This window comes from Emydura macquarii, unplaced genomic scaffold (assembly GCF_026122565.2).
Source record: "Emydura macquarii macquarii isolate MOO-44397 ecotype Brisbane River unplaced genomic scaffold, CSIRO-AGI_Emac_v2 contig_1045, whole genome shotgun sequence".
Lineage (NCBI taxonomy): Eukaryota > Metazoa > Chordata > Testudines > Chelidae > Emydura > Emydura macquarii.
The window spans coordinates 3893430-3907734 of NW_027131182.1; the positions used below are offsets into that span (position 1 = coordinate 3893430).

A 14305-nucleotide genomic window follows, 5' to 3' on the forward strand; every position below is an offset into this window, starting at 1 on the left:
CTCAGCAATCTGCTGCTCTGATTGTATTAGCAAGGAGTGACTGCTGTGTAATGCAGGTAGGTGCTCTGTTAGATTACAGAGAGGGGGAAGAGAGCAGTCCCTTATGGGTACTCATAGCTCTGTGCAATTTCCCCCCTCCCCCTCCACACCATCAGCAAAAACTCAGCAGCCCAGGTCCTCTACGGACTGTTTTGTCTTTGGATGGGATCTGTTGCGGTAACACTGGGTGAGGGATATTAAGCTTGATGATGTGCTGAGCAATTGAGAAGTGCACGTTAGAACCTAAAGGCCTGTGCTGCATTGATCCTGTGGGTAGCTGATGTTTGGGAGAACACTGACTTGTTATCAAAGGCCGTGCACGGCCCAAAAAACTCCTTAAATGGCTGTGCGTGATTGCTGCTCATTCAGTGACCTGCCAGCTTATCACAAAATTGCATTTTTTGCTGAGATTCCTAATATATTTCCAGTTTGGAGGGAGAAACCAGGAAAGAGAGGGAGCGTCTAAAAGAGGAGTAGTTTGGGGCTGTGGATGGAATAGAAATAGTGGGATGTAACTTTGAAAAATGGACAATTTTGGCTGAACCTCCTTAAAAAAAATGAGCTGTCTCCTGAGGGGAAATTGTTTGTGTTATAGTGCTACCCCGTGCAAGGCGCTTTGCGATCATGTAAAATGGCAGAGATAAGTTTAGAGAGGAAGGATGGTCCAGCGGTTAGGGTACTAGACTAGGCCTTGAAAGGCTTGGGTTTAAGTCCCTGCTGTGTCCCAGGCTCCCTGTATGACCCTGAGCAAATCAGTCTCTCTGTCTCAGTTCCCCATCTGTACCATGGGCATAATAGCCCTTCCCTACTGCATGGGGGTGTTGTGTGGATAAATACATTAAAAATTGTGAGGCTCTCAGATGCTATGGTGAGAGGACCCATGGAACTACCTAAGACAGTATGCAGGTACAGTCCCTGCCCCTGCCATCAGCAGTCATTTAAAACTGAAAATGGGTTTAAGCATCCAATTTCAGACCTAGGTTTGGATCTGAATATTGAACACACCAAAGTCCAGGTGTGTTTGACTCCCTCTGTTACCATTATTATTTTTGTATTGCAGTAGTTTCTAGGAGCCCCTATCATGGACCTGGATCCCATTGTGCTAGGTGCTGTACAAACACAGAACAAAAAGACAGTCTGTGAGCCAAAGATGATTTATTTAAAAACAGTCCTTTGGATGTGTGGGAGAGTACTGTCATGAGGAATTCCATGCTGGCAGAGGGATGGATTAGATGACCCATCCCCACGTTTAACTGCTCTGTTTTCTATGAACCTTCCAGTCACCATAGAAAGATTTGATCTTGTGGTTCTGCTCTCTGTGCATTTGTTTGCTTCCATCGTTGGCTTTTATTTCTGTAGCTTGTATTTAGCTTTTCTGCTGTCCCTGAGGGTCTGATGAAAGGGCTTTGTTGATCCAGTGATGTGTCAGTGCCTCTCATGATGAGGTCATAAAAGTCCTGAATTACCATGGGATTGCTCTAAATTAATTTTTTTATTCATGACCTTGGCATAAAAAATGGCAGTGTGCTAATAAAATTTGTGGATGACACAAAGTTGGAGGTATTGCCAGCATGGAGAAGGACTGGAATATCATTCAAGAAGATCTGGAGGACCTTGAAAACTGGAGTAATAGTAATGGGATGAAATATAATAGTGTAAAGTTCAAGGTCATGCCCTTAGCAACTAATAAGAAGAATTTTTGCTATAAGCTGAGGACACACAAGTTGGAAGTGATAGAGGAGGAGAAAGATCTGGGTGTAGAGGTTGATCACAGGATGTCTGAGCTGCCATTGTGATGCAGCCCTGAAAAAGGCTAATGCAATCCTACGTTGTATGAGGTGATGTATTTCCAGTAGAGATAGGGAAGTGTTATTATACAAGGCACTGGTGAGACCTCATCTGGAATACTGTAGAAAGGGTAGCCTGCCCCTCCCTGTCAGTCTCAGAGGGAGGACATGCCCCCTCTCAACCGCACCTGTGGGTGAGCTGAAAATTGAGGATGAGCTCGTATCTAGTCTATCGCCCCCGCCTTCAGGCCAGGTGGGGTGAGCAAAGGAGTCAGTGGCCCTCGGCCAGGGCTGGGCAGGCAAGCAGACTGGGGGGAGAACCAGCACATGCTATGGCTTGTAGATAAGGGTGAGCACTACCAAGGCTTCACCGGCCAGAATGAGGTTGCCAACCCAAAGGTGGGGACAAATGGGGAGGGGGACGCAGGCCCTCCCGACTCCTCTGCATCCCAGCCCAGGGCTCTGACAGTGGTGAGGTGCTCCACCACTTGGTCAGTGGGGCTCCAGCCGAAACTCACTGATACGTGCTTGGGCTCGAGCCTAGCTGGACTGAGGTTGTCTATTCCAGGCTTCTTCCTCCACCTCTGTGCCCGGGTACCTGTGGTCCAGGTGGTTGTCCCCTTCCTCTGGGTAGACCGCGAGAGGCAGCCCCAGCAGGCCCTCAGTGTTGCCAGTGTCAGGCAGCTCCTCTAGGCTGCAGTCATCAGGCAGTTCCCTCTGAACTCCAGCTAGTAGGCAGCTCTGGCAGCTCCTCAGTGGGGAAGAAGTCAGGATCAAGGCCTAGCACTGGGAAGAGACATCCTTCTCCTCTGGCAGCTCTCCCCAGACTGAGGCATAGGGCCTGGCCCACCCTTTATACTTCCTGTTCCTGTCTTGGCCCCGCCCCTCTCCTCCTGGCATGCTGGGTGTGGCTTCCCTGGACCCGTCCCCTGAGGGGTTGAGTGGCAGTTCCTCCCTGTCAGTCTCGGAGGGAGACCACGTGCCTTCACTACAAATACTGTGTGCAATTTTGGTCTCCAATGTTTAAGAAAGATTAATTCATACTGGAACAGGTGCAGAGAAGGTCTACTAGGTTGATCAGAGGAATGGGGAAACTATCTTATGAGAGAGGACTCCAGGAACTTGGCTTGTTTAGCCTAACCAAAAGAAGGTTGAGGGGAGATATGATTGCTCCCTATAAATACATCAGCGGGATAAAGGTTGGTCGGTCTTGCCCACATGCTCAGGGTCTAACCGATCTCCATATTTGGGGTTGGAAAATAATTTTCCCCCAGGTCAGATTGGCAGAGACCCTGGGGATTTTTCACCATGGGCACAGATCACTTGCAGATTTAAACTAGAGTAAATGGTGGATTCTGTGTAACTTGAAGTCTTTAAATCATGATTTGAGGACTTCAATAACTCAGCCAGAGGTTATGGGTCTATTACAGGAGAGGATAGGTTAGGTTCTGTGGCCTGCTATGTTCAGGAGGTCAGATTAGATGATCACAATGGTCCTTTCTGGCCGTAAAGTCTGAGTCTGTATTTTCCACTTCTTCAAGGAACATGCAGGCTTCCTATCCTGGTGGAGGTTCAGGAAGTGATTTAGTAGCATGTGGGGGGTTGTAGTTATGTTTACCAACTTGTCATATAGGAGTCGTCTGTGTAGGTTGTGAAGAGACAGTGAAAGCCATGATTGTGCTGCTGTAAATTATAGGAGGGGATGCTTCTTTTTTCTTCTTGCGGCGATGTGATCTAGGAAGTCAGATGACTTTCAAACACCAATAAAAAACCACCTCTCTCAGCACTGGAAGTACCTAGTAAAGAGCCCTGCTGAGGTGATGGCTCAGAGACGCTGTGATGTTCCGCCCCTGCAAGCTGGACTGGTGTGTAGCTGTGTCACCCCAATTCCTCACTTCTGGGCCCCAACTTACTCTGCTTGCTGTGTGAATCACCCACTCCTAGGTCAGCCCATGCCCAGCCTCCTGAAAGTAATTGGTTCCTCACCTAGTGAAGGAGCACTTCTGGCCTGCTGCTCATGGGATTGACCCCCAGCAAACACCCTCAGGCCCAGATGCAACTCCCGGGAACTGCTGTCTTGCAGGGTTCAGTGCTGCACCCTGCACCCTGCAAGCTCATTTACATTTGTCCAACAGTTTATCAAAGAAATTGATATGCACCTGCTCTGTCACTCTAACTGAAGTCTCTACACACATTCAGTCCATGTGCACTGTTTTAGATATAACAAACAAATAAGTTTATTGACTACAGTAAGATTTTCAGTGATTATAAGTCAGATTAATATAATCAAGAGATTAATATGAATCAAGGAGTTGGTCACAATTAACTAAAAGGTAACTAACATCCTAAACTAAGCTTAATATTTCAGTAGCTTTTCAATCTGTGATGTTAGTTTACCCACATCTGGTTGTGATGCCTCTGCAACCAGCCCTCTTCACCCTCCCCCCTGTTGACAGTTGTCCGTGTCCTTGATGTTGCTTAGAAGATGGATTCCAAGAGAGAGCCTCAAGACAAAGATGCCTCTCTCTTTTAACAAGTTTCCCCAACACCCCTGGGGCTCAGGTGATCAGCCCTGTCCGGCAATGAGCATGATTTCTTCCACTTGAGCCAAAGTGCTCAAAGGTGCCCAGGCCAGTCCATTGTTCCTGTACGCATGCCTCTGCGAAGCGTGGAACCTCAGCTTTGTGTTTGTCTGCATCTATTCAAGCCATGTGACACGCACATTTGGGGATATGACACAGCAGATTTTCATATCTGTACATATATATGACATTGCAGGATACATGCTACAATAACAGTAATGTTCAGGATGTCATGGGCGTTCCAAAAACACCTTACATGACATACTTTGCATTAGACAATACACAGTTACACTATAAGGGTGAACATGAATGATACACAAATCACACTATAAGGGTGTACATGGGGTCCAGCGTGTCACAGACGCTTGCTTCCCTTTGTGACTGATGTTGGATTGTGAGTGAAGAACACCAAGAGACCATGCACTGGGAGGTGTGTTGGCATTTCCCTCCTCAAAATGCAGTACAGGGAGCAGGGAAGGCCGTGCTGCTCTAAAGACTTCCTTACATCCCTTATCTGCCCCAGCGAGTTGGCTTAGGGGAGCACAGGGTTGGTTCGAGTCTGCATTTTGTTCTGCCTTTACATGGTGCCCATGACGATATATTCTGGTTGCAGATCTGTGCAGAAACCAAGCCAGTGACAGTAGAACTAGGCCCAAGGCCTCAGAAGGAAGCAGCTATTCTGTCTACAGGAGAAAATGGGGAGGATGAAGGTTGACATACCAAAAAACCCCATGGTGAACTGACTTGACCAGAAAGGCCTTGAAGGACTGCTCTAGGGGGACTCGGGCAGATGGGCCCAGGAAGAGAGCTCCATAGATGGGAGGTGGTCTGTGAACTGAGAAGGCCCCACCTCGAGCCAGGTGTACTCAAGGACCACTACGAGTAGATTGTGCTCTAGCCAGAGGTGAAAGGAGGCTGGGGAGAATAGGTGCTGCGAATTCTATCCCTGTGCCATGTTGCCATCTGGCTTATGAAGCAATGTTCAATAAGCACCAGCAGTGGTTCTGAATGAGTACTGGAGTGCTTAATAATGGACAGGATAGTGAACCTCCACAGGTTTCCTTGATGGAACTGGCTCATTTCCTTTGCCTAGAGAGTCATGTAAAGGAGGCAGGCATGGTATGATTTGTCCATAGCACTTTGTATTGACAAAATGCTTCATGGCTCATTAGACCATCCAAGCAATATGTGGAGGCTCCACTATGTTATACAGGCAACATCTCTAGATGTGGAAGGAGAGAAGCAAAGTAGGGCTGGGGGCAAGTTTCAAGGACAATGATTGAGCATGCTTGCAAGCCTGAGGTGGAGGATTTTCCCACTGACCTATCTACTGCCTCTCGAGGGGGTGGATTTACTGCCGTGATTAGAAAACACCCTTCCATAGCTGTAGCAAGTGTCGATACTACTGTGGAGTACCTGCAGCGCAACGGCTGCACTACTATAGCGCTTATAGTGTAGACATAGCCTTAGGTCTATAACTTTGGGTAAGTCACTTGTACTCTCTGTGCCTCAATTCTCCATGGGTTTAATACTATTTCCCTTTCCACCAGATAAAGTCATTGGGGATAAAGCCATTCACTGACATGTCTGAAGTGCTCAGATAGTATAGTGATGGAGGATATTTACTACAAGTACCTAGAAAGGGGAGGAGCCTTTAAATGCTACTGTGTATCATGAATTGGTTATAGTCTCCATTTCCCTAACCCAGCCCTTGGAGTTCTACAGCTGTGGCATTTCTGCCAGTGGGACACCTGGGATGATGCTCTAGTCAGAAGGAACAAGAGAGAATAAAGTGAGGGTAAAATAAATGCAGCTGTTAATGTAACAGACTAACTCTCCCATAAAGGAATTCATTCTGGAGCTGTGCCTAAGATTGCTGAGGGGATGTGTGCATAATTCCAGCAGGTTTTCCAGTACAACAGTAACAAACCTTTGCTGAAGAGATGAACAGCCATAGCAGTGCCCTAAACCTTAATTGTGCCTGTGCTTATTTATTAATTAAAATATCCATCCTAAAATGTTGATCTAGTGTTGCCATTGCCAGGAGTGTGAGATCTTGTATACAGGTCACTTTTGAAGTGGATGGTTTTAATATTGGCCCTTCTACGTGTTTTGTGGCCTTGTCCTTCTTGGTCCTTAAATGGTCAGATTAATTCCCTTTTTCTCAGCTACTCGTGTGGAATTCATTTATTATTTTCTTTGTGCATCAGCAGTGATGTCATCAGCAGAATAAATAGCTCTAGAATAGCATTTACCTCAAGTTGCAGCAGCAGAGAGAGAGAGAGAGCTCAGTGATGGGGCTGGGAGAAAATTTTCCATTCAAACTGATTTTTGATGGAAAATTGGGTTTTTGACTAACTTTTTCATGAAAAGGCTCTGCTTTCAGAAGAAAACGTCAGGTTTTCTTTGAAAAACCAAATGCTCCAAAATAGAGGTACTTTGGTTTGGATATTCTGCTGGGGTGCCTCATGGGTAGAGCCCTGCGTGGATACAAAATTTGTATCTGCATCTGATCCGTGATCTGCAAAAATGATTTGCCGATATAAAGAGGATATCTGCGGATTTGCAGGGGTCTTCTTGTAGGAAGTCATTGTTCAGTTTCCTCATGTGCCCATTATCCCCTATGGGCTGTGCTCCTTAGCTGGGCTACATCTCTTTATGATGCACTACTGCAATAGATTCCCTGGGACCAGTCGTCTCCCCTTACCACTGTCCATCATGGGAGATGTAGTCCAACCAAGTAGCCTGGCCTATAGAGAAGAAAGGGAGCATGAGGTTTCAATTTTCAGCTGAAACATTCTGGTTTTTTTTTTTTTTCCTGAAAAGTCAGCTTTTTTGTGGAAACTTTCCTTTGATTTTATTTTTCATTTTTGGCAAACTATTTTTTACTGAAAAAAGCCTATTTTCCAATCAGCAGTGCCTTTCGTGGACAGTCCCCCTTGCAAAACATGCACACATCAGTACGGTAGAGAGTTTCCTTGACTTCCAACAACAGCCCGATGGTGTTTTGCTAGATGCAGTGGTTTGATTCGGCAGGTTTCCTGACTTAGCTATTATTTTACACAATGCCTTTCTATCCTTTTTGCAGTGGACAGCGGATTGTAGTGAGCAGCTGGATGACAGCTGTTCCTCATCGAGAGGGAAGGGCTTATCGTCTCACGAACACAATCAGGTAGGGGACATGCTAAGCTCTTCTGGTCAAAGCTCTTGCTTTTTAAACTCTGTCACTCAGGATCACTGAGCCTTGGGAATGTCGGCATTCACTTTCCTAGAGTAAACTGATTCTTGGATTCTGTGGTGACTCCACGGTTAAGGAGGAGGAATAGCAACTGGAGCAGCTAGTGAGAATTGAGCATGGAGATTTCCAAATTGGATTCCTTGGAAGAAGAGCTTTTGGGCTATAATGATTTAGACATGAAGCCAGGACACAAGCTACTTGGACCACTTGTACCTCTTTTATAGTTCATACAGGTGCTGTACTATACCACTTGGTCATTGTTTATTGGTGCATTATCAGGCCTTGAAATGAAGCTTTAGACTTTCTGTGCTCTGAATCCTAGAAACTAGGTATGGGAAAGACCTGTTGAATCATCTAGTTCATTCAGTTGCAAGAGGAGATTATTTGTTTGGTGTGTAAATGTGGATGGGGTTTGAGGAATGGATTTCATTTTCTATCACTTTCCAATCTGAAATTCTGTTTCATCCCTCTTCTCCACTTGTGCCCTTGTGCAAATATGGCAGCAGGAGAACGTATGTTTTCACCCACCATGTAAATAGTTTGTCACGAAAAGCAAACCTTTTCTCTCCTAGTGAAAGCCACTGTAGATGGAAAAGCTCTCCTCTTGACGACAGACCATTTTAAACAGAAATATATTTCTGTCTAGTAAAGGAAAGAGAGGACTTGGAGGGTACAGTTTATTCCTGGAGAGCTTTTTAAGAAAATACCTGTGAGACAGCAACTCTTAGTGTCAAAGTCAGGTTGAATATGTGAACTAAAATTCAGATAAGGGAGTCTTGTGTACAGCATTTGGAAGTACAGTAGAACCTCAAAGATAGGAACACCTCGGTAATGGACGTTGTTAGTAATGCTGAAATGTTCGTAACTGTGAACAAAACGTTATGGTACAGGACCCTGTAGTCAGCGTCTTCCAGCTGAGGCTGGGACAGATCTCTGCAGAGGTGGCACCTGGCAGCATTGCGTGGTTTGCAAGCAGCTCCCTGCCCTGTTTCTTGCCTTTGGGCTGAACTGGAGTGGCCTGCCCCGCAGCCTTGGCACTACAAGCTCCAGCCCTCAGCAGCCTTTCCCTGCTTAGTGCACTGCTTGCCACGCTCCAGAGGCAGCATGTGGCAGGGGGTTGGTGCCAGCCGGCTGCCAGCGCCCCTCCCTCCCCTTGCACTCCCAGAGATGCTGGCAGGATCCAGGAGTGCAGCCATGGGCAAAGCTTGGGCTGCGTCAGTGCACAGGCTGTGGCCCTTTAAAACTCCTCCAGAACGCAACTGACTCCCTCTCCAGCTCCAGGCCAGGCTTTGGCTGCAACCTTCAGTTTCTTGCAGCATCATCAGGGATTTTTTTTCCCCGGGCCGGAGTCGGGGGAAAGAGCGGGTGGTGAAAACAGCTTCCCCCTCCCGGTGGGGTGGGGTGGGGTGGGAGGGGGTGAAATAGCGCCCTTGGCTTACAGGCCCCAGACTGTTTCTGCTCTGTGGGGAACCTTGCAATACAGGCACAATATTTGCTCCTCCTCTCTCCCCTGCGCTGCTGCCTGATTGCTTACTTCCGGTTTCACAAGGTGTTTGATTGACCGGTCAATAACTCTGGTGTTCATATCTTTGAGGTTCTATTGTGTGTGCCTGCTGATATGTTAGGATCATGTTACTAGGAAGAAAGAAGAGGACGAGTTAAATATCCATGGGGGAGAAATATGATTTAGGGGGCTGGATCACAAACCCTGTCATAGCCATATGTTGTAAAGTAGAGGCACTAATGAAAGCAGAGTGCAAGGTGGATGTGGCATCTATGTATACAGTGAACAGTGGGGTAAGATACTGTGCTTGCACACATGTGGGTTTGTTGCCTATGTTTTTCCTTCCTCATTTATGTAAGAAAGCCCAAGACTGAGACAGCAGAAGAGTTTAAGAAGAGCACCTCCCTGCTGGCCAGGACTGAACTTTCCTTCTGAAGTAGAATGTTGCAACGCCGGAAGGAGCAGCGTTCTTTCTATTTTGGCATAAGGATAAATAAACACACTGTCTCCTGCTGACAGTGCCCCATGTGCACCACTCATCACCAGCCAAAACAGAAAAGCAGGTTGTCCCACAAACGCGGGATCTGTTGTGGGACTAAAGCATTTTACAAACAGTATGGTGTAAAATGAACTAGGAGGGTGAATTGCAAGAACACTATGAACAAAGAGACTAGAAAATAAGAGCTGAGGTTAGATGTCCTGATTTTATTGGGACAGTCCCAATATTCGGAGCTTTGTCTTATATAGGTGCCTATTAACCTCCACCCCGTGTCCTGATTTTTCACACTTGCTATCTGGTCACCCTAGCTAGCTGAGGTTGAATTCATAATTTAAAAAAAAAAAAAATTCTCCAGTATCAGCTAATTCTGTATGAACCACTAGTTCCCAAACCGTGCTTTATAGGGCACTGGCTGGTGATTCTCTGATTACTGGCTGTTACGTGGTGCTGGCTCTTGTCCTTCCTTTCAGCTCCTTCTACAGGTACTCGAGCTGTAAACAAGGAGGAGTCAAGCAAGCTGTCTCCATTAGGGACTAGGAGGCATGTGAACAGAGACACAGCTGGGAGATTGCTATTTAAACAGAAGGATGTGCGGCTGTTGGAAACCTATCTGGGGGAAGGGCAACAAGGGTATGAGAAGCACGTGCATGGGTGAAAGCAGACCAAGTGTCAGCAAATCTGTGCAGGAAAGAGAAGAGTTGGTAGAAGGAGAGAAAATGTGCAAAGTTAAACCTTTTTCCTTTTACTGAATTCAAGAGAGTTTAAGATGCACTTTCACGTGGACAGTTTCCAAAATCACCACTTGGATCTTGCACAGTTGCCAGTGGAAGGACAAGTGCCGGAGGCCTGTCCGAATGGGAGGTGCCCACAAGACGAATCTCAGTACCAAGGCATGGTCCATGCTATGAGAAAGCTTGAGACACCCTGCTCCACAGCAACCTGTGCATGAAACTGTGTGTCAGGCACTGCCTTGAGATGCAGAGCTATTCCCATGTCGTGTCCCAGTTTTGCTGCTTCTTCCTCCCAAGCAGGTCCATGGGATCTGGTCTTCTATCTTGTCCCCAGTGCTAAAACTCTCTCCAACAGGCTCATCATCACCTGTCCGCCGGATGGGAATTCCCATTTTCATTCAGTTCTGGGGCGTGGATAATCTGGTGGTGATGGATGTTACGGAACAGGAAAGTAGATATGCAAACCTGCGTAAGAAACCAAGATAAAACCCTGCCCCAAAGAGCTTTGTGGTGGGGGCATAATCCAATGCCAGGCAGGAAGGAGTTAAAGAGCTCCTCAGGGCACAATCTTCCTCAATCCAGTGCACCTGTGAGATTTGCCTGGCGACAGGTGAGCCTTCAGCTCAGAGCTGAGGGCCCCTGGAAGAAGGGGTTGCTGTCTGGAGAAATGGCTAGAGAGCTTGGCTGCCTAGCACCACTCAGCAATGGGAAGGGCTGGTACTTTTCCTTTTTATTTTGTCTGATTTGGCTTCCTGAAGGCCTAGGACTCTGCTTTTTTTGTGGGGCTGTAGAAGTAGCTGCCTTTCTGTTTGTACTGCTTAGCAAGGGGGCATAGACCCAGAACAGTACAGTTGCAGGGTTATGCAACTAAAACAGTACCCACCCTGTCCCCAAGGGGGTGCTAGAGTATTATAGCCTACTACAAGCTTGCAGCATGAAAAGAGACACGTTATTAAAACCTCCGAAGGCGACAAACATAACTATAGATTCAGTGTACAGTAGCTCTGATCTGCTGCCTTCTGGATGCTGTGAAATATTCAGCAGCAATTCCTTGGTGAGAATTTTTCCCCCCGCTCTCCTTTGAATCTGCTCTGAAAGCTAACTGAGCCAGCTCCTTGAAATCCTGATTCAGGTCTTGCAGATTTCATTAAGCCGACGTGGATTGCTCAGAATATTAACAGTTATTCATGAGTGTCTTAGGTTGGTTTCCCAACCAAACTGATAGCACGGTACTGACCGGCTTGTCTGGTTCAGCTGATGTGCTGAAATGAAGGGCTGCAGGTAGAATGTAGCACAGGGAGGAGGTGGTCAGTATAAGGAATGCATTTCTTTTTCAAATCAGTCAGCACAAACATCTTTCATCTGCCTTGTGCTTTGGCATTTTTTTTTTTTTGGGGGGGGGGGGGGCGGAGGAGGGAGTGCTAAAGCTTTTTGATCTCTTCCAGTGGGGATCTTGTTTTGTATAAACAAATAGTATTCACTTATGTCCAAGTTGTCCGTTCTGATCTGTTCTCACTATGTTTTGGGTTCTCTCCCAGTCTGCCATAGAGCTAATAATTATTGCTCTTCCCATTCAGTTCGCTTTACATATCAGTGACAAATTTTCCCTGGCACTGAGAAGGATGTGCCAGCTATTGTTCTTCCTTCCCTGACAACTGTCACCGCTTTATTACTGACTTATCATTAAAAAAGCTCTTGGCGAGGATTGTGCTCCACTGTATAATTGTTGTTTGTTGATTTTTCGTGTAACTTTCAACATTTAACACAGATTCATTCTTAAAATGTTGGTTTTAAGTGTGAAATAAAAATCACTATTAGAGCTGGCTAGGAAATGTTTATTTCAAAAAATGTTGATATTAACATTGAATTTTTTTCTTAAACTTTTGGGGGGGGGGTTGTTGAAAAGCTGAAAAAATAAATCAGTTTGCTGCCAAGATTTTTTGGTTTTCAAAAAAAACTTGTTGAAAATGGGTCTCTCATGCTGGAAATTCTATTTTGAATGAAATGTCGTATATGGGTTGGAGGAAACCCATTTTGAATGAAATATTTAAACCAGCTTTAGTCTCTGTGCAAAAGTGTATTTAGAAGCATTTTTATCCCTTGTGCTGTGGTCTTGTTAGACCTCACAAGCGAGAAGGGTCTGACCTGGTGATAGGAGACCTTGAAGAAAAACCCAGGGTAGTGTGAGGTGTGTTTATGCAATTCTCTTCCCTTGTAGTCTGTAAGAATTCAGAGCCAGATTTTCAAAGGTATTTAGGTGCCTAAAGATGCAGATAGGGCTTAGTGGGGTTTTCAAAAATGCCAAACCAGGTTAGGCGGGTAAGTCTGCACAGATGCAACAATACAGGGTGCAAGGCAGTGGTGAATCTGGCCTAAAGTTCCTCCTGCTTATGATCATTAAAGAGCTCATTAACATTTTCAAGTTAACCCCTAGTGTGCTGGCCAGATCTCAATCAAAATTGCATCTACTTACCTAAAAATTCTCCCTGTGGTTTTAGTTGGATCCAGCATTCACTTCCTGTCCTAGCTTGCTGTATAGAATCATAGGACCGGAAGGGACTGTGAGAGGTCATCTAGTCCAGTCCCCTGTACTTATGGCAGAACTAAGTATTGTGTAAACTATCCCTGACAGGTGTTTGTCTAACCTGCTCTTAAAAATCTCCAGTGATGGAGATTCCACAACTTCCCTACGCAATTTATTCCAGTGCTTAGCTACCCTGACAGTTAGGAATTTTTTCCTAATGTCCAACCTAAATCACCCTTGGTACCCATTGCTGTTTCTCCCATCCTCAGAGATTAAGGAGAACAAGTTTTCTCCTTCCCTCTTGCAAAAAAAATTGTATGTACTTGAAAACTGTTATCATGTTCCCGCTCAGTCTTCTCTTCTCCAGACTAAACAAACCCACTTTTTTTTTTTCAATCTTCGCTTATAGGTCATGTTTTCTAGACCTTTTTTCATTTTTGTTGCTCTCCTCTGGACTTTCTCCAATTTGCCCACATCTTTCCTCAAATGTGGCACACAGAACTGGACACAATACTCCAGCTGAGACCTAATCAGCGTGGAGTGGAGCGGAAGAATTATTTCTCATGTCTTGATTACAACACTCCTGCTAATACATCCCAGAATGTTTTCTTTTTTTTGCAACAGTATTACACTTTGACTTACATTTAGCTTGTGATCCACTATCCCCAGATTCCTTTCTGCCATACTCCCTCGTAGGCAGTCATTTCCCATTTTGTATGTGTGCAACTGATTGTTCCTTTTTAAGTGGAGTACTGTATATCTCTGTGCCCTGCTAAACAGCCACCGTATTTGAGTGGTGGGCTAAGTCACTGGCTCTCAACCTTTCCAGACCACTATACCCCTTTCAGGAGTCTGATTTGTCGTGCGTGCTCCCAAGTTTCACCTCACTTAAAAACTACTTGCTTACAAAATCAGACATAACAATACAGAAGTGTCATAGCACACTACTTCTGGAAAATTGCTTATTTTCTCATTTTTACTATATAATTATAAAATAAATCAACTGGAATAATAATATTGTACTTACATTTCAGTGTATAGTATATAGAGCAGTATAAACAAGTCATTGTCTGTATGAAATTTTAGTTTGTACTGACTTCACTGGTGCTTTTTATGTAGCTTGTAGTAAAACTAGGCAAATATCTAGATGAGTTGATGTATCCCCTGGAAGACCTCTCTGTACCCCCAGAGGTATGCAGACAACTGGTTGAGAACCACTGGGCTAAGTGTAGGGTGCCCAGATGTCCCGATTTTATAGGGACAGTCCTGATATTTGGGGCTTTTTCTTATATAGGTGCCTATTACCTCTTACCCTCTGTCCCGATTTTTCACACTTGCTATCTGATCACCCTAGCTAAGTGATTTCCTTATAGAGTTTGTATAATGCTTTGTGAGCCTCTG

At 45.4% G+C, this 14305-nt stretch overlaps 1 protein-coding gene across 2 annotated transcripts in view; it reads left to right on the plus strand.

The window, feature by feature from the left end:
• CTIF (cap binding complex dependent translation initiation factor) overlaps positions 1-14305 on the plus strand; it is a 318671-nt gene that overhangs the window by 77724 nt on the left and 226642 nt on the right. For both annotated transcript variants that reach the window (XM_067545642.1, XM_067545643.1), the window contains exon 3: positions 7497-7580. In XM_067545642.1, the coding sequence (XP_067401743.1) occupies positions 7497-7580 (84 nt within the window). The remainder of the gene's footprint in view (positions 1-7496; positions 7581-14305) is intronic.